This window comes from Strongyloides ratti (genome assembly GCF_001040885.1).
Source record: "Strongyloides ratti genome assembly S_ratti_ED321, chromosome : 1".
NCBI classification, from domain to species: domain Eukaryota; kingdom Metazoa; phylum Nematoda; class Chromadorea; order Rhabditida; family Strongyloididae; genus Strongyloides; species Strongyloides ratti.
The window spans coordinates 10,498,625-10,519,468 of NC_037307.1; the positions used below are offsets into that span (position 1 = coordinate 10,498,625).

Here is a 20,844-nt window from a genome sequence, read left to right on the forward strand (position 1 = left end):
ATACTTTGATAAAATTATTTTTTTTTTATAGAACAAAGTTTGTTACATTAAAGGTTGGATAATATATTATAAAATATAGCTTGATATTAATAATTATAAATAATAAAAAAAAAAAAATAAACAAATAAAATAAAAAAAAAATTCTTATACAAAAATATTGAAATATATAAATAACTTTAAAATAATATAAATATATATATATTTTTTTTAAGGAAATATAATGAAGATAAATTATTAAAAAAAATATTTTAAAATATTATAACGTTGTCGGAAGTAGGTAATTTTTTAAATAAAATTTTATGTTATTTAATGATCTATAGTTAGGGTGGTGGAAATCATTAAACTTGTACATGTCAAAAAAAAAATTTATATTTGATAAAATGTACTATGACTAAAAAGGAAAAACCTTTTTATTTCAATAAATTTTAAAATTAAAAAATGGCAAAAAAAAATTGACATGGTAAAATATAAACTAAGATTGAGATCTACTCTTATATATTATGTCATATAAAACTATTTTCCTAAACCTTTAGACAATTAAACATATAATTCCTATTTTTAAACATCCAAATTTATAAAACTTCTTTTAGTTTAAACTTATATAAAAATTCAAAGTTCCTCCCCCAAAATTAATTTATGATCTATCGTTTTATATTATTATTTCGTTAAATTTCTTTATTCACAAATAATTTGTGGTAATTAAAAATGAATTAATCTAACAAGTGACCATATTATAATGCTTTTTAACTCGATTGTAATGACATTAACCTTCATAATTGATGTAATATGAAAAAAAATCCAACTATTTGTTGATTGATTATTTACCAAACGTAATTTAAAAAATAATAGAAAAAATTTCTTGAATATGGATAATATTTTATTACCCCTATAACAAAAAAATGTTTAACAAAAATTTACTTTTCTTTTTTAGCTTTCTTAGGAATTTCTTCAGATTCAGCCAACTTACGTTTATTCTTTTTTTTAGATTTCTTTTCTGTTACCTCCTCATCAGGAATATCTTCTTTACAATTTTCTTCTTCTTTAGCCTGAAAAAAAAAGAGTATTAAATATATATAAAAAGCATAAATAAGAACATATAATTTTTAACGGTATTCTTTTGTATCAAATTAAATAAGTGCTAGTTAAATTTAAAATACATATAGCCATATCACGCGGAATCTTCTAATGACATAAAGATTGAATGAGACGCCATTCAAATGTTCAATGACCAAGAAAATTATAAAAAATTTTCACAAAGAAATATATGTACCAAATGTCTCCTCCCCAGTACATTATGATCAAAGATTAACGCATTTTTTGCAATTGAATGAAACACTATTTACAAGACACAAAAAATAGATGGCAAACATTTTTTAAAGTATTATATTTATTAGACACCAAAAACAAACCTTTTCTTTTGCTTCCTTTTCCTCTTTAGCCTTCAATTTAGCTTCCTCCGATTTTGCTATTGCCTCTTCTCTCATTTTTATTGCTTCAACCTCTATAGCTTTCCATGCTCTTTCACATAATCCACGATTCTTAATTTTTAATGAATTGTTTAAAAAATTAAGAAATTTTGCTTCCTTCCTAGGAATATTATCAAATTTAGAAACTTGTTTAAGTATATCCTTTAAATCTTTCTCCTTCACATTTTCTATTGCCTTGGTAACTTGTTCACACCAAGCATTTTGTTTTTTTTCTCCTTTGTTTTCTTTGACGACATAATTTTTTCCACCATAACGTTCTTCCTCTGAGATACATTTTAAATGAGACGAATATGAAAATTTATCAAAGGACTTTTGACAATCCATACAAGAATAAGTAGCATTTTTGCATCTATAAATATGTTTTTCAACAGCATTCTTTTTTAACGATTCACCACAATTGTCACAGGCAAAAAATACCATTTTGTTATTTTTTTTTTTTTTACTTCTACTAAAAAGAATATTTTTTATTATTAAAAACAAAAAAATATATAATAATATATATAGATGCAAATAAAAGAGAGATTAAACTTTAAGTAGAGTGTTAATACTTAAGCTTTGGTCTCTTATATAGGATAACTTTTAATGTCATAAACATAAAAAAAAAATAATATACATGTATTTTGTAATAATATAAAAATTTTGATAAATAAAAAATAATATAATTATTAATAAATAATATTAATTAGAAAAAAAATTTTTTTTATGTATCTTTATAAACAACAGTTGGTAGTAATGTTTCATAGTATCCGAAACTAGAAGTACCAGATGATAAGATAAAATTTTTGTCAACAAAATCATAATATGTTGTAAAATGGAAAATGATATTTGAAATTATATATGCATACTCTGATAAAGCAAATAAAGTATAAATCCCAGCTTCACAATAAGTATTATGTCTCCAGTAAAAATACATTGCTAAGGATAATGATAATGTACATAATATTGAGGATAACACTTTTTTTTGATATATTTTTTCTCCAAAATTTGTTACACGACGGCGATTAGAATGATTGTATAACCATGTTGATAAATACATATGAATCATAGCTGTCGTTATAAAGCCAATAAAAGAACATTTGTGAAGAACTAGAAATTTTAATATGAATATATTTAAAAAAGTTTTAAATCTTACAATGATCATCTGTTGATGAGATAGTTGTTAGAAGAAGTAAAAAAGTAATTTCTAAGATATTTAGGATACATGATAAATTACATAATGCAGAGAAAAACGATAATCGTGATGAAGGACGCAAGGGACATTTAATTAAAAGATTTCTATTAGCAAATGCAAAAATATAACGAGGAGTTATATGAATAGCAATTAAAAATCGCCAAATATATTTTTCTGGATTATAAGTAGCTATAGCAGCTGAGACAGATGGAAGAAAATTGTAGACATTACAATGAGTTGATGTTACTAATTCCCAATGTAAAAACATTGAGGTTAAAATACATAATACAAGAGCTATAGTAGGACAGAAAGCCACAATTTTGGCTAATGTTGAAAATCGAATAGTTACCAATGATTCATCACTTAATCCCATAATTTATATTATTTTATTTTAATTATATCCAAAAGAATTAAAATAAAAAAAATTAATAAATGTATATGGTAAAATAATAAAATAAAAAAGTTTTAGAATATCCTTTAAAAATATATAAGAAAATACTTTTTTAATTAATTCAAATTGTTAGACGTAATTCCAATTTTAACAAAATATTTCGTTTTAAGATTAGAAATGAGTTTCTCCAACAAAATATTATTTTGTTTTTAATAAGTCAATGAAAAATTAGCTAATATTTATGTTTTCTTTTATCTACTAGAAAGAAATTGTATGATAAATTTTTAATAATAAAAAAAAAGTAATGGTATGTGATGTTGGAGTAGGATTTTGCCTAATAGCTCCTATATTTTACCTTTTAGTGTTATGGTTATTTGACTATAACGGCACTGATCGAAATTCATTACCCAGTATCATTCGTCGTGTGACTGGTGCATTATGTTGTAATGTGGCATTTATACTTATTGTGCATTTAATTTTATCATCAAATGTAAGTTAAATTTTTTGTTATTAACAATATATATATACTTTTTTTTTTTAATAATTTAGGATAGAAATTCATTTTTTGAAATGGGAATAAAAAAAGAAGGTATAGTGGCATCATTATTTATTTCTCCAATACCAATAATATGTTTGTATTTTGGGACAATTATTATGTTGGGACTTGATGGTATTTTGAAAGAAATTTTTACTCTAAAAGGATGGAGTGATTGTTTAACAGATAGAATTTTTATTCGAAATGTTGTATTTGCTCCGATATCAGAGGAACTAGCTTTTAGAGGTTGTTGTATACCATTGCTTTTGAATTGTTTTGAAAAAAGTAGTATTATTTTTATACTTCCTTTAGGTTTTTCCCTGTGTCATTTACATCATATATTAGATGATACTAGAAAAGGATCATCTATAATAAATTCATTATTAGCAAGATTGTTCCAATGTACATACTCATATTTATTTGGAGTTTACGCAGCTTTTCTTTTCTTAAGAACTGGTATGTTATATTTGTATATATGATATTTGTATAAATGATTAATATTTCAAAATTTTTAGGAAATGTTATAGCTCCAATAATATCACATGCAATTTGTAATTGTTTAGGACTACCATCTATTGTTGATATTAACGAATATCAAGATAATTCACCTAAAATAATTTTATATCTATGTCATATATTTGGTCTTGTAATGTTTATTTATTTATTATTTCCATTAACGGACACAACTCTTTATCAGACCATATGACTAAAACATAATTTAGTCTTATGATTGACTAAATTCTTTTATTATATGTATAGGCTAAATTTGAGCTAATAAATTTTTTTTTAATATTTTATAAATTTTTCTGAAAGAAATAATTGCATTGATTAAAAAAGAAACTTTATCTTTTTATGTTAATAATTCCAAGAACGCAAAAAATGCATTTTTTTTTTAAAAGAATAAATTATTCTTTAGTGAAATTTTGGACAAAATAAAAAAAAATGGACAAAAAAAAGTCATTTTTCAAATGAAGAAGTTAAATAAATACAGATTTGAATCAAAATTTTTTTTAAGAAACATACTTTGTCAAGAAATTATAAAATACCTTTGGGATTTGTAATTATCTATTAAATGGTTGTAATTTCATTAAATTACATCAATTGATTATTGGAATAACCATTAAAACAATATTTTTTTAATGTTGGTAAAAATAAATGTTTTTGTTTTTTCTGTATTTTTTTTCTCATATATAAAAAATAGTACGAATTAAAGTAAGTTACATTAGCTATAATTATTTAAAAAAAAAAGAAGCAGTAATAAAAATGATACCATAAATTGTAAATTTTTATATATATATTTGTCGTGTATAAAAACAAACATTTTAGAAAAAAAAAAGTTTTTGTTTGGTAATTAACATCCAATTCATATTAATATTCATGATGTTGAATTGTCAAATAAAATTTAAAGTAAATTTTTTTAAATTATTTTGCCTGTTTCAATGTCATTTTTTTTTCAGATTTCTGCTAATTGTATTTACAATAGATTTTTAATATATTTAGATAAATTTTTAACTACGATATTTTTTTTAATTTTTTAAAAAAAGTAATTTTTTTAAACATAATAAAAAAATTCATTGTAAATCAATTTTTACAAGAAAAATATGTTTCTCAAAAAATATATTTAAGGTTAGTAAAAAAAATTTTAAATAATGACAGTTACAATCATTGAAATGGTATATGATGTAGAATGATATAAATAACCTATTTGCAAATAACAAAGTTATATATAAAATGTTTAACTATAATAATAATAAACACATTGATAAGAAAGTAGTGTTTTGAATAAAAATTTGATTCTTGAGATTTTACTCCTGACAGGAAAATTTCAAAACCGTAATTGATAAGAGAAATAAGTTAATAATTCTTTAAAAAAAAATAATGGTAATAATCTGATTTCGCAGTGTAAATAAAGAACTGTCAACAGCACATGATATTAAGAATTTAGAAAAAATTGCGATTCAAATTATATTACACTTTTTGTAATGCTGATTTTGTCAGAAATAAAAAAGTTTGCAATTAACCATAATTAGTAAATACACTTTAATATCTTGTATTATAAATAATGTTGTTTGATAAATTGGAAATTTTAATTATATACAAGAAAAATAAGTAATTATAATATATAAATATCTGGAATATTAACTTTAGTTCATTTTAATTATTGATACTTTTTAAACTGCTTTGAAAAAAATTAAGATCAATTTAGTATAAAAATATTTTTATGTACAGAAACCCTTTGTATTAAAATAAATTACACGTCCGATATTTCCTCTATACAATATGTTGGGGGTGCAGAAAGACTTTCTACACGTAATTCACGAACAGATGTAGTACTTGGAGTGCTTGGATATGGAGGTGGTCCTGAAACTACTTCAATATTTTGAGATATTTCTTCATTATCTCTTGATATTTCATCATATTTTGGTGGTGTAGGTTGAAAAAATATACCACCATATTGACCATACATTTGTGCATATGTTCTAGCATTAAAAAATGGATCTTCAGATGATGTTGGATGTACCCGATTAACATTTGTTGTTACATTATTATTTACTCTATGATGTCTTTCTCGAACATTTTGCCTTCAAATAAATTAAAAACAAAAAAATAATTATTGGTCACTTACCGATTTCTGGTATAACAATGAAATATCCATTTTAATACCCATAAAATTAATACCATAACAAAAAATATTGGAACTAGATATTCCAACAAATCTGTAGCACTTTGATAATCTCCTTTCTCATTCATTTCTACTTCTTCTGACGATTCAACACCATCCGTAGTCGTAGGAAGGAATGATTTTCGTTTTTTTATAAAATGTGAATTAGAATTTTGATAAAAAATTTTTTCTAAATAAGCCGAAGTGTACATTTTATAAATGAGTCAAGAATAAATAATCTGACGCACTTAAGTTTATATGAATGTAAATATAATATAAATGTTTTTTTCGTAAGAATTAAAAAAATATTTCAACAAATTTTTTTATATTATAATGTTTTATAATCGTTGAGGAAAAAATTATAAAATATTTTATTTGTTAATTGTAAGTATTTTTATTGAACTAGTTAACTACGTTTTCAATATTGATAAGGTATTATCACTAACTTTTATGTATTGATAAGATGAAACTATGTTAAACAATTTTAAATATGATTGATTTGAATAGAATAATTTTGGTTAAAGGTTACGGATTTTAATAATTGTAATAAAAATATACAGGGTGTTCTATAACTAACTAGCTAGAAATATCCAGAAGACACTAAATGAAATCTTATTTGGGTTTAGAAAAAAAAGTTATATAAAAATTTATATCTATAAATTTAAAAAAATTTGATGGCCTAGTTATCTCTTAAAATTAAAATCTAATATCAGGTGGTTGAATAAAAAAATTTTAATTTATTTTTTATTAAACAAAACTACATAAGTATAAAATAAAAAAAATTTCATAATTTTAATTTTTTTTTATATTTAACTTTAAACTAAAGTTTAATAGTACAAAAAAACTTTTAAAAATATTTTTTTAATATTCATACAAAACAAAATGTATGTTTACAATGAAAAATCATTTATAACAACTCTTTTTATATTTTAAAAATTATTATTCTTTAAAATAGAAAAAAAAAGTATAATAACTTAAATTTAACATATTAAAAAAATAAAAAACTTATTTTGGATAACACATTACAAATGTTGCTGGGCAAATTTTTAATAATTAAAAAAAATAATAATTATATTTTATCTACATATTTTTATTTAAAAAAAATGGGTTTACCAAAAATTAAAAGAGTACCTTAAAATGTGGCAGAAAACAAAATAAGATTATGAAAAATAAAACCTGATTGTTTCATTTTTGTTTCACATTTTCTTCCTCCTTTAATCTTTTTTGTGTCAAAGCTAATTTTGCTATTAGACCTGCTAGCTGTACTCTACTGGCCACACCCCTTAAAACATCAGCATGTACCAAGCCTATTTCACGCATATACTCAAGTTTAAGAACTTCTGGTAATTTACATAATCTACAAATCCTTCCAATATGATTCATAATGTCTGGAACTGAGTAACCTAATTTATATAATTGATCTACAATTTCAAAAGCATCTGTCATATTTCCAACAGCGCATTCTTCAAATATTGTTTTTATACGATCTGGGTGTGGTTCATCACAAACTTTGTATACATAATCATCTGTTACATTTCCATAAGCAGCAAATGTACATTGAAGATTATTTAAAGCCTGTCTCATATCACCATCTGCTGTAAATATAATAGCCTTGAGACCTTTTGGATCATAAGATACATTTTCTTTTTCACAAACATATAATAATCTTTTTAAAATTTCTTCATCACTCAATTTAGAGAAACGAGCAATAGCACAACGAGATTGTAATGGTTCAATAATTTTTTCACTTTGATTACAAGCAAAAGCGAATCTTGTTGTTTCACTATACTCTTCCATAATCCTTCTCATAGCTTGTTGTGCTCCTTCTGTCATTGAATCAGCCTCATCAAGTATTACAATTTTTGTCATATGTGGAGAAGGAAATGTAACTTTAGCTTGACAAAAACTTTTTATTCTATCCCGTACAACATCAATACCTCTATAAAGAATATTTTATTATAATACATATATATATATATATATATATATATATATATATATTTATTTATTTATTTTAAGGTATAAAAATTATTGTTAAAAAAGATGTCTCACCTTTCATCTGATGCATTCAATTCTAATATACCTTTTTTCGAGTATTCACCTAATAATTCTTTAGCCATAGCCCAAACACAAGTTGTTTTACCACATCCAGGTGGACCCTTAAAAATAAATATTTATGTAATAGAAAATAAATTTACATATAACAATAAATTTGGTATATTGCCATTAACGGCAAAATGTTTTAAACGTTGCATTGTTATATCATTTCCAACTATATCTTCTATCTTTTGTGGACGATATTTTTCAAGCCTAAATTATAAATAAATATTATATTAAAATAATAAGTAAACATACCATGGTTTTTCAGACATTTTATTTAAAAAGTATAAAAGGTTTATTTCTTTTAGGTAAAATAAATGCTAAGAAACTTTCATGTAAAAACTTTTTTGAAGATAATCGTTTTAAGATGAAATTTTAAAATAATGTTTTTTTTTTTGTTGTAAATACCTCAAAATATATTTATTGTCATGTTAATGATAAATAAAAAGTTTAATTATATTTTTATAAATAATTTAATATACTTTAATTATAAAAAGTATTTATAAAAAAAATAATAATAATGTAAAAGTTTCATTATAAATTGTATTGGCTCGAGGATAAATATTATTTGCCTTATCTTTATGCATATATATATATTTTTGATTTTTATGATTAAAATGAACTAGAAAAACAAAAAATTATTTCAAGATAGACACGTATATATACTTTAAAAAAAATTGTGTATACTATAACTTTTTTCTTTGGTTATATTGTTATGCAAAAATTTAACATAAATTATTTTTGTCATTTTTAATAATGTTATATTAAAGTTGGTAATTTATTGTGTTTTTAAAAAATTTGACTAATTTTAATTTGTTTAGACAGATACTAATAAAAGTATAAAATTTTATACATTTTACAGTATTCTTTGATGTTTTAAATCTTTGTTCATTAAAGTGATAACAATGTCAAAGTTATTAAGAACATTATAAAAAAATTATTAGAATTCTTATTCTACCGGTTTATTTTTTAATGACATCTTTGATAATTTTATATGTGAGATCATACTTGTGATGAGGTGTGTACACATTTAGGAATATATAAGTAGATGGAAGTAATTTACACTAAATTTTTTTTACTTTTTAAAATGTTTAATTTTCCTGTTATAATTGCTTTATTAACTATATTTATTTTATCAAATTTAAAAAAATTTAAAAATTGGTGGTTTGAAAGAAAAAGAAAAAATGAGTTGGGAGAAATGATACCTGGACCTAAATCTTTACCTATTATTGGTAATGCATTAATGTTTTTTGGTAGTTTAGAAAAAGTAGAAAAAATGTTTTATGAACAAGATCAAATTGGTTTTAAGAATGATGAACCATTAAGAAGATTTTGGATAGGAAATCTTTTAATTGTTCATGCTTTATCACCTGAAGCATCTAAAGTTATTCTTGAAAGTAAAACAGAAACATATAAAGGAATTGGTTATGATTTTTTTTATGACTGGTTAGGAAATGGTTTAGTTACTTCAGATGGAGATAAATGGAAACAAAGAAAAAAGTTAATTGCTCCTTCATTTAGTTTTAATATGTTAAAAAAATATTTTGAAACATTTAATAAAGAATCAAAGGCAATAGTTGAAAGGTATGAAGTTTTTGCAAAAAGTGGTGAAGAAGTAGAGATTCTTGAAACTATTAAAAGGGCAGCACTAGATATTTTATGTGGTTTGTTTGTTTTATTTTTTAATATTTAATTTTTTTTTCTAGAAACTGCTATGGGAGTTAAAGTAAATATTGCAGACAATCCAAATCATCCTTATCATTTAGCTGTCAAAAGATATTTTAAATTAGCTACTATACATTTTAAAAATATATTTTACCAAATACCTTATTTTTATTATCTTTTTGGTGATAAAAAAGAAAAAAATAAACTTATAGTAATTCTTAAAACATTTACTCAAAATATTATTAAACAAAAGACTGAAGAATTTGAAAAAAATAATGAAGTATTTAATGAGAATACATTTTTATCAAATTTGTTAAAATTTAAAAAAGAAAATGAATTGAATGATGATGATATTCGAGAGGAGGTTGACACATTTATGGTTGCAGGTCACGATACATCTTCTAGTTTAGCTTCTTTCTTATGGTGGTCATTGGCATGTTATCAAGATATACAAGAAAAAGTATACCAAGAGATATATGATGTTTTTGGTGAAGAGGAGAGAGATGTTTTACCAGAAGATTTACCTAAACTTAAATATACAAAGATGGTTATAGAAGAAACTCTTAGAATGTATCCCACAGTTCCATATTTTAATAGAACATTAAAAAATGAAGTTGAAGTTTGTGGTTATACCCTCCCAAAAGGTACTATGTTTGTTTTTCCTCTTCAACAAACTAGTTTTAATCCAAAAATTTTTCCTGATCCATTTAAATTTGATCCTAATAGATTTTTACCAGAAAATATTTCAAAAATTAATCCTTATGCATTCATTCCATTTAGTAGTGGACTAAGAAATTGTGTTGGACAAAAATTTGCAATGAATCAAATAAAAATTATGCTTGTATGGGTTTTAAGACGTTTTAAATTAACTACAAAAAGAGATAAAGATTATGTTAAAACACTTCCAGAAATTGTACAAACCCCTGTAAATGGAATACCTATTGTTTTTAAAAAAAGAAAACCATTATTATTTTAATATTTTTAAAAATATATAATTGTACAAATTATTTTTTTAATTTATGCACTCAACAAATTTTATTTTTAAATAATAAATTTATTATTATCAGACTGTTTTTATCATTTAATTTATTTAAATATGAATTGAAATGTTATTATGTTTAACTCATATAAATCATTTATAAAATGAATATTATTTAAATTCATTTATATTATATGACATAATATATTATATAAATTATGGTACCATGATTAAAAATCAAATAAAAATAATATAATTCAATGCATTTCTTATATTATAATATAATTTTGTTTTTTATTATATTAAAATAAGTACTTAAAATATTATTATATTTCTTTTCTTTTATTTTATTAAAAAAAAACATAACAAAAAAATCAAGTAATAAATTTATTTATTTCTATGCATTAATAAAACATTATTAAATTATTAATGTATAAGAATAAATAAAACATCAAACCTAAAAATTAACAATATTGTTATTTTTATCTAACAATAAAACCACTATTAAAATAATAAATTAAGAAATATTTGTTTATTGATCCGGAAAAAAAAGTAATTTAATATATTAAAAATTACATAGAAATAAAAGTTTTGCCTAAAAAAATATTTTAATTTATCAGTATAAAATTTATTTTATTTTAAAAATTTAAGTATATAAGTGGAGCATAGAATACAAAATTACAAAATATGTGTGTGTGAAAATTGTTACTTTTTTTTTCTAGTATTACATCAAAAATACATATTTTCATTTGAATTTTTTATTATTTTATTAATATTTTTAGTAAAGATTAGATAAGGAAACACTTTCTTCTTTTTTTTTTAATTTTAAAGCGCATTATAAATATTGTTAATTTTTTTTCATAAAAAAAAACATGGAAATAATAAATAAAAAAAAATTTCAGATGGAGTAATGGTTATTTTGTAAGGCAAACTAAAAAATTTACAAGATAGTTTATTATGAAAAAAAAAGTTTTATACATTATATATAATATAATAAAAGATATTTATAAAATTTTTTATTAAAATAACCAGACATATATTAAAAAAGTTTAATTATAAGATTACTTTTATCTAACAAAATTCATCATCCAATTAATAGAAAAAATATTTTAGTGAGATAGAATATATAGTATTATATTTTGTCATTAGATATTTTCAAAATAATCTACCTAATTGAGTTAAAATATAATAAAATGGCACTTGTTTATAAAATATATCTTAGAATATATCAAATATGGATACATTAAAAATTTTATACCAATAAAAATGTATACTTGATTGGAAGAAATATATTTCCACCAGATGGATAGAATCTTTCTAATTTTTTTTATTATTATATGTATATTTTAATTTTAGTAAAAAAAGTTTTTATGACTCCCTTAACTGTCAACTACTTGAGGATAAATAAAAGTCCCTATTTATAGAAGAGTTTAACCAACCTGTCAAATTAAAAAGTCTCATCTATCTGTTTTTATATTTAGATAATTATCCTAACATTTCATTTATTGAAATTGATAAAGAAAGACTAAAGTATAAGTTAAGTAATTTTTCTTTAGTTTTAAATTTTAACAATTTTATGCGATGTTCAAATTTATCTTTAAAATTAATATACTGTACTACAAATATTCTAAAAATTATTCTAAAAATAGAAAAATAAAATGAAGGTATTTTAAAATTTTTATTTTATTTCATTATTAATAAAAATATTACCTAAAATTTTTTTTTTTTTTTGAATTTTTAGTACTTTATTTTAATGTGCCACAAATATCTACTAGTATGCAAAGACAAATATGCATTATCGCTATAAATATTTAATCATATCTTTTTGGTACATCAAAAAATATATATGATTCATATTTTTTTTAAATAAAAAATTTTAATTATTAATTCGTCATTTTAAATACTAATAATTTTCATTATAAAGTAATGTTATGGATTTGCTCTTTTGTTTTTTTAGAAAAATAAAAAATAAAACAATTTTTAATGATATAAAATATCAAAAAAGAATTTTTGTTTTAAATTGATACCTAATTTTTTAACGTAAACACTTATAACTTTTTATATATGATAAAAAAAACATATTTTTTTTATATCAGAAATTCACTTCTTTTTTTTTTGTCTATTCTTTTGTGTTCCTCCTTTTTTAGTTGTTTTATAAGTTTAAAATTTAAAATTTCTATTATATATACAGTAAAATATTTTTATTTTTAATTCATAATAGTCTGTATTTTAAATAATAAAAGTTATTATACATAAATAATATTAATTGTAATATAATATTGTATTATTAAATCATAATAATAAATAAATAATATTAATTTATATTTTTTATAACAATATATAATGAACTTTATTCTAAATAATAATATATTTTTGCATAATTGTGCCACAAACATACACTTTTTGTCTATTTATTTTTATTTTATAGTCAAATTAGCCATAAGTCTCAGATTACTATTTTAAAATATATTTTAGATAATGATTATCAAGATATACATGTTTTTGAATATTTTCTAAAATTAAATTGACTTCCAACTTTTTTATATATCATATCACAAATTTATTAATACAATTTTTAAATGTATTTTTAATTTTTTTTTTTTATCTCACAATTGCTTTCATAATTTCCAAAACATACTTACTTAAAATGGCATAAAAGATAAAAATTGAAAAACAAAAGAAAAAAAAAAGAACTTTTAAAAAGAAATTTTTATTCATATAAATTAAACAGTGAGTTATATATTTTATTGAAATTTGATATGTTGTTAATTATTTGTATTTTGACCTTACAAACACTTTGCCTATCCTTTTTTAACTATTATATAGAGTCATTTTACTTCAATTAATATTATTTTAACTTAAAAATTTATATATTTTTAAAGTTTTAATTATTATCTTTAACCTTTTTAATATTATTACTTTTTTATTTTAACTCCTCTTACTTTCTTTATTATTTTATTTTTAATATTTTTCTTTTGAAAATAATACATAAGGAAATTAATTTTTTTTTATCCATCTGGAAATTATGTATATATATTATATATTTTAACATAAAATAATTAATAAAATTATTGTTGATTTCTAAAAAAATTTTTACCTCTTAACAAAATTCATTGTAGTCATTTAATTTTAAAACAACAAATTAATTTTTTTTCATATTAGAATATTTTGTTTATGAATACTAATTTAAGATACTGTCAATGTATAATTAAATTTTTGTTAGCCTTATAACTGATAAATAATGTGAAAAAAAAGTTATATTTGTTATTTCAAATCTTTGATATAATTAGTTTTAAATAATATATAAGTAAGTAAAATAATGGCATAATATTAATTATTTTTAATATTAATAATATTTTATTTAAAAAAAATAAATACTATAATAAAATGTTATAAATAAGATTGATTGGTTTAAAAAGAGTATTCCCAAGTATATAATGAATGCAAAAAGTACAAAAAATACTTTTTACATCATTTAAAAATATTCTTTAAACTATAAATATATATTATTATTATTTTATTCTTCATTATTTATTCCAAAGTACCAATAATTTTTTTATTTTCACATGTGTTAATTTTTTTTTCGAATAGTTTATCTAATGTTTTACTAGAATTTTATTAACATATTAATAATATATTAAAACGAAGAAGTATATACATTTAATTGAAAAAAGTTAGAAGTAGTTATACTTTTTAACTGATATTAAATAATTTTTAATAATAAAACTTTTTCCTTATATTGTAAATATTTAATTTAGTTCAAAATTAAAGCTTTACCCAAAAATGTGACAAATGAATTTAATAAACACGAAAAAAAAATTTTTTTTTTTTTAAAGATAACAGATATCTTTCCCTGATGCGAGGGTGTACCAAATTTCTGATATATATGTAATTTAAACTTATCCTTAATTTATTTTAGTCTTATGTTTCTTATCTCTTCCATTTTATTATTGTTATCCGATTTTATTATTTAAAAAGTTATTACTTTACTATTACTATGACTGAATCTCCTTCATTAACATTATTTCACCATTTGCGGGGTAATTGTCTAATTAAACAAGTAAGTTTTTTTTTTATATTTTTTTTTTTCAAATATATATTATAAAACTTTTATATTCATATATAATAATAATATTAAATATTTGCATGTCATTTTTATATAGAAAAATATTATTAAAAAATATAATTATAATTATTTTACAATATAACTCTTTTATAATAAAAATTCTTTTCTTATATTAAGACAAAAAAACTTGGTACTATTAAAATATGGATAACTTTTTAATTATTTTATTTCTAAATATAGAAAATTAGATATTTAATAATTCACACAAAAATGTCTAAAAATAGGATATAAATTTTTGAAGAATCTTTTTTATATATATATATACATATATTTATATATATATAGGAATATGAAAAAGTAAAACCTTTTAGTTTGATAAAATTAAACAAATATTAAATTAATTTTAAGTAAGATGCATCTATTTGTGTGTCCTTTAATTACAACTAGATTTAAATTATCTAACAATTCTAATAATTTTTTTGAATACCATAAAGATATTAGTAATATTTCTATTTTAAAAATTAATAATCTTTGTGATTTAATTAAATATCGTTATAATATACAGCATGAGGATGCCGAGATAATGACTTTACATCCAAATCGTGAACAATTAGTTAGAAGAGATGCTTTAACAGGATTGGTATGTTTTTATTTTTTTTCTTTTTTATAATTATATTTTAACTTATATTTTTTTTTTTAGGAAAAAGAAACTGATTCGTATGTTTACATGTTTCTTTTTTTTTTTGTCAATTTATATTAATATATTATCATTTATTTGTTGTTTTTTTTTTAATTTAGAGATAATGACAATGAAACTGGAACTGTTACAGATAATGTAATTATTGTACCACATCTTCAAGTATCAACTAATGAACTTCATCTTTTTAATAGAGCTATAAGTTCTGGTGGTGGATTATTAGCTGGTAAAAATTTATATATAATAATAAATATTTTATATATATATTTTATTATAGATTTACAAAGAGCAACAATGGCAGCTCAAAATTTTTATGAAGATATTGGATCAGAGACAAATAAACGTAGTCCATGGGTACTTAAAAGACTTTATGAATGGTCACATCGTGCAAAGTCTCGTGAAATCGTGAAACATGTTGAAAAAGCTTTACAAGAATGTACCATTTCTGTTGATGTAGATGAAGGGGCACTCAAACAATATATTGAATATTCATGGTTTGATATTTTTCCTTTACTACCATATAATTTAAATGAGAATGAAAAGAAAAAATTTCAAGCAGTGTGGGAACTTTTTCATTCAGAATTAGTTTTTCTATATAAACAACTTGCTGTTTTAAAATATGTTTATAAAGAACCATTAAAAAAATGTCAGGTAGAGGGATGTTTATTAAGTATTGAACCAGAATTATTATTTGGTAATTTAGATCAAATATTTAAAATAAGTCATAAATTTTGTCAATCATTTCTTTCTCTTTTACCAGATGTTTGTAAAGATATTAATAATGATGGTAAATTATATAAAGAATATGATGTTGTAACATTAATTGTACAATTATTTGAACGTTTTAATAAAGGACCAAGTACTATATCAGCATATCAAGCATATTGTATTAATTATAAAGCAACAATTGAATATCTGACATCAATTAGACAAAGAGAAGAAAGATTTTTAGAATTTGAAAAAGTATGTATGGGAGATAGAAGATGTGGAAGATTACAATTAGAAGATTTACTTATATGTCCATTACAAAGAATAACAAGATTACCAATATTATTAAAAGAAATTTTAAAAAATATTACAGATTTAGATGAAAAAATTAAAATTGAAAAAGTTATTGAAACAATGAATGAATCATTAAGATCAATTGATGATTCTGTACAATGGTTACATAATTTTGAAAGAATACAACAATTACAAAATCAAGTTGTCTGGCCAAGTATCATGGAATTAGATAGTAAATCTTTTATACCAGATTTTTTAAAAACAATATTATCAAGACAATTTTGTGAAAATTTATTAGCACATCCAAGAAGAAAATTAATTCATGAAGGTGTATTAACATTAGTTGAATCTGGTGGAAAATTAATAGATTCATATGCTTTTCTTTTTAATGATATGTTTTTATTAACAAAATTAAAAAAAGCTAATGGTAAGATTGTTAAACGTGGTAGTAATGTTGGTTCAAAACAAGAAGTATTTATTGTACAAAAACAACCTGTACCATTAGATTCATGTGTATTTTGTGATGCTGATTCAGGTGAATCACAAGTTGGTTCATCATTAAAAAATGCATTTGTTGTTATTCATTTAACAAGATATTATCAAGTTGTTAGTGTTTCAACATTACAAGCATCCTCAAAAGAAGAAAAAGAATTTTGGATAAATAAATTCCAAGAGAGTATTGAAAATTATGAATGTATACAATTAAAAGACATGTTAAAATGTACACCACTTTTTTCAAGTATCAATTTACGTCAATCAAATTTACAAAAAAATTCAAATGATATATATTATAAAGAAAATGATAAATCATCTACTAATATTTCTCCTAAAAAGACTCCATAATATAACATTTATAATCTCACAATATTTTATATAATAAAAGATAAAGACATTTAAAATTCTATTTATAAATTATTTGACATCTTACGTCATAGGATGTGAAATTATTTATTTATTTAAAACTTCTTTATTTAATATATAATATAATTGTATAATTTTTTCTATATAAGATTCATTGAAAAAAAAAAGAATAAGAAAGAAAATTTCCTTTTTTATATTTTAAAATTAATCTTTAATATATTAAATATATATTGTAAATTTTGATTTAATTTGAAAGAAAAATAAATAAAAATTTAATAGTTACCGTTTATCATTTCGTGAGGCTTTTGTTACACGACTATATGCCCAATAAAATGATAATAGTGTCCCAAAACAACAAAATAACAAAAGTATTCCAATTACAGCAAATAAAACTCTAAAATATTATTATAATTATTAATAATTTTTATAACTTACTTAACCCAATCTTCTAATTCAAAGCAACATTCAAAATAATTATCCTCACAACAGGAATAATGATGAAAAAGTGATTCTGCTCCACAACTATAATATAATAATATATAAATAATAATAAAAAAAATTTAATATAAAATAAAATTGATAAAACTTACTAATTTCCACCATATAAATTACCACCACCAGAACCTGCCAATGGACATTGATAAACACACTTGATATATTTAATTAATATCAAAATTATAAATATAATATATAAACTTTGTACCATGTTATATATATATAAAATTAATAAAGAAATATATTTTGAGTTAAAATTTATTATAAAATAACAATTTACACTTAACTTTATATAAATTTCAAATATAAAATTACTTTTTATATTAAACTATTATATAATAATTTTAATTTCATTATAAAATCATTTACCTTTCCGTGACTTCTTGACTCAAGGATCACTTTTTGACCAATAATAATTAAAAATATAATATATATATATATTTCTATTTTCACTTTTATAAATAATATACTTTCATTGAAAAAAAAGAGTAATGATATTTAAATATTACATGTTTTTAATAAAAAATTGTAAAGAAAAAAAAAATAATATATTTATTTATTTTTTTTATAATCACCTTATGTCTTGTTATAAGTAATGAAATAAAAATTTTTTTTTTTATCTTTGTGATAATGATATCATATAAATATATAAATTTTAATTAAAAAATGTTATTAATAATTTTTGGGGTAATAATTGATAATGATATGTATAAAATTGTTTGCATTCTGATAAAAGTAAATGAAGTTTAATTTTTATCATAAATGGTATTTGATAATATTTAGAAATTAGTGATAAAGAAAATGAATAAAGTAAATGGTATATATTATACTTTATTACCTTCATAAATTTTGATGTAATTTATTATATACCAATTATTTATTTTATTAATGTTCCATTAATTATTATAGGTAAAATGAAACTATTGTATGTTATTTCTTTATTATTTTTGACTGTTAATGGGTCAAATATTTGTAATAGAATTCCATGTTCCCCAACTAGATTGTATGCTGATATTGTTTCAATTATTGACTCCAGTTCTTCAATGGATAATGGTCTTTTTGATGGTGTGAAACAATTTTTAACTGATATTGCTTCTAATGTTACTCTTGGTAGTAATGAAGATAATACACAAATGGCTTTTTATACTTTTTCAAAAGATGGTAAAAGTTATGGAACATTGAAAAATGGAAATAATAACAATAGTGTTCTTAGTACTATTAATAGTTTAACATTAGATGACTATGCTGATAGATCAATTGATCAGTAAGTATTTCTTAAAACTTTTTTTTTAAAATAATTAATTTATAATTATCTTTTTTTTAGAGCTTTAAGTCTTGAAGAAGATGAAGTTACTACTGGAAATGGTTTACGTCAAAAGGCAAAAAAAATTCTTATTATATTTTCTGGAAATAGTTTTACAGGTGTAATGCCATCTACAAATAATATTCTTGGAAAATTACAATCTAAGTATGATCATATCATTGCTATTGGTGTTGGTTATGATGGAGTTAAAAATAATTATGATGAATTACATAATATTGCTGGTGATAGCTCTCAACTTTTCTTTACCCCATCACCAGATCAATTACGTTTTATTTATCCAGCTGTATTACAAACCGGATGTTCAAATTATATGCCAGCAATAACAACTCCAAAACCAACAACAGCACCAACTCAAGCACCATCTGTATCATGCCAAGTTTCATCACTTTCCTATGATATTTACCTCTTAATTGATAATAGTAATAATCTTAATAGTGATACATTTGGATTAATTAAGAAGCAATTATATAATTTCATTTCTCCTTATTCAATTGGAACATCAACACAAGTAGCAGTCTTTGGTATTGCAATTAATACACAAGAATACTATACATCATTTGAAAACTCCCAGATGCCTGTTTATGTTACAAGTGCTATTAATAATATGGCTCAAGAATCAAATAATGGACAAGCTATTGCATTATCATTAAATGTTATTCAAAATAATATCTTTAAAAAAATTGGAAAAAATGGAAAATCACAATTAATTGTTTATGTTACAGATAATACTAACTTTGACTCTGATCCAACAAATATTCTTTCCTCTTTAACTAATCAATATGGAGTCAAAAGACTTGTTATAAGAACAGATGTAAATGCTAGTATGGATACATTAACTAGATTTTCTGGAGCACAAAATTGTGTATATGATGTATCAACTCAAGGAACATCTGGAGTAGCAGCATGGCTTCAAGATGCAACTTGCCGGTAAGTTTTTTATTCTCTCCTTTATAAATAAACTAATATTAATGTAATTGATAATTTTAGAAAAAATTTCTGTGTTTAAATAAAATAAAATTTATATATATTATAATAAACAATAATGACATTCTTCAATCTATTCATAAAAGTACTTTTATTATACAATTAAATTTTATTTACTTTTATTCTTCATCCAAATTTTTTAATGTCTTTAAAATATGAAAAGCTATCTTTTATTTTTTTTTTCTTTGGAAGTATCCTTTTGAAATAACATAAAGAGTATAATAATAATGTAATTTAAAGACTTTTGAAATCAAATAAATTTTATAAATGCTTAAATGTTTATTTAGGAGGAAAAGGATTGTTAACATTGATTAATAATAGTCTTGTTATGTTAAAAGAGGAAACGATAAAAGCCAATTTTTATAGTTTTTTTTTATTTAAAAAAAAAAAAGTTTTATTTTCTTTTTATTTATGTAGTAAAGAAA

General features: G+C 21.1%; 8 protein-coding genes across 8 annotated transcripts; 4 read left to right on the plus strand and 4 right to left on the minus strand.

Moving 5' to 3' along the window:
* Positions 1–821: 821 nt before the first annotated feature.
* Positions 822–3,031, minus strand: SRAE_1000323100 (Post-GPI attachment to proteins factor 2; the record flags this gene model as incomplete). The annotated part of the gene is made up of 5 exons (XM_024650398.1): positions 822–886; positions 968–1,046; positions 1,410–1,935; positions 2,333–2,573; positions 2,620–3,031. The coding sequence occupies 5 exons, from the start codon at positions 3,029–3,031 to the stop codon at positions 822–824; spliced, it is 1,323 nt and encodes a 440-aa protein (XP_024504179.1).
* A 322-nt stretch (positions 3,032–3,353) lies between these two features.
* SRAE_1000323200 (CAAX prenyl protease 2) lies at positions 3,354–4,290 on the plus strand (the record flags this gene model as incomplete). The annotated part of the gene is made up of 4 exons (XM_024650399.1): positions 3,354–3,539; positions 3,599–3,830; positions 3,897–4,040; positions 4,100–4,290. The coding sequence occupies 4 exons, from the start codon at positions 3,354–3,356 to the stop codon at positions 4,288–4,290; spliced, it is 753 nt and encodes a 250-aa protein (XP_024504180.1).
* Positions 4,291–5,835: 1,545 nt separating this feature from the next.
* SRAE_1000323300 (Hypothetical protein) lies at positions 5,836–6,458 on the minus strand (the record flags this gene model as incomplete). The annotated part of the gene is made up of 2 exons (XM_024650400.1): positions 5,836–6,166; positions 6,211–6,458. The coding sequence occupies 2 exons, from the start codon at positions 6,456–6,458 to the stop codon at positions 5,836–5,838; spliced, it is 579 nt and encodes a 192-aa protein (XP_024504181.1).
* Positions 6,459–7,431: 973 nt separating this feature from the next.
* SRAE_1000323400 (Replication factor C subunit 2) lies at positions 7,432–8,618 on the minus strand (the record flags this gene model as incomplete). Its single annotated transcript, XM_024650401.1, has 4 exons — positions 7,432–8,185; positions 8,299–8,405; positions 8,445–8,556; positions 8,602–8,618. The coding sequence occupies 4 exons, from the start codon at positions 8,616–8,618 to the stop codon at positions 7,432–7,434; spliced, it is 990 nt and encodes a 329-aa protein (XP_024504182.1).
* A 926-nt stretch (positions 8,619–9,544) lies between these two features.
* SRAE_1000323500 (Cytochrome P450 4V2) lies at positions 9,545–10,987 on the plus strand (the record flags this gene model as incomplete). The annotated part of the gene is made up of 2 exons (XM_024650402.1): positions 9,545–10,010; positions 10,053–10,987. The coding sequence occupies 2 exons, from the start codon at positions 9,545–9,547 to the stop codon at positions 10,985–10,987; spliced, it is 1,401 nt and encodes a 466-aa protein (XP_024504183.1).
* A 4,000-nt stretch (positions 10,988–14,987) lies between these two features.
* On the plus strand, positions 14,988–17,598 carry SRAE_1000323600 (Dbl homology (DH) domain and Pleckstrin homology domain and Pleckstrin homology-like domain-containing protein; the record flags this gene model as incomplete). The annotated part of the gene is made up of 5 exons (XM_024650403.1): positions 14,988–15,050; positions 15,622–15,696; positions 15,757–15,773; positions 15,855–15,979; positions 16,031–17,598. The coding sequence occupies 5 exons, from the start codon at positions 14,988–14,990 to the stop codon at positions 17,596–17,598; spliced, it is 1,848 nt and encodes a 615-aa protein (XP_024504184.1).
* A 297-nt stretch (positions 17,599–17,895) lies between these two features.
* SRAE_1000323700 (Protein of unknown function DUF2650 family-containing protein) lies at positions 17,896–18,322 on the minus strand (the record flags this gene model as incomplete). Its single annotated transcript, XM_024650404.1, has 3 exons — positions 17,896–18,010; positions 18,052–18,138; positions 18,207–18,322. 3 exons carry the CDS (start codon positions 18,320–18,322, stop codon positions 17,896–17,898), a joined length of 318 nt encoding a protein of 105 aa, XP_024504185.1.
* Positions 18,323–19,025: 703 nt separating this feature from the next.
* Positions 19,026–20,441, plus strand: SRAE_1000323800 (von Willebrand factor, type A domain-containing protein; the record flags this gene model as incomplete). The annotated part of the gene is made up of 3 exons (XM_024650405.1): positions 19,026–19,375; positions 19,436–20,362; positions 20,423–20,441. 3 exons carry the CDS (start codon positions 19,026–19,028, stop codon positions 20,439–20,441), a joined length of 1,296 nt encoding a protein of 431 aa, XP_024504186.1.
* Between the last annotated feature and the right edge of the window lie 403 nt (positions 20,442–20,844).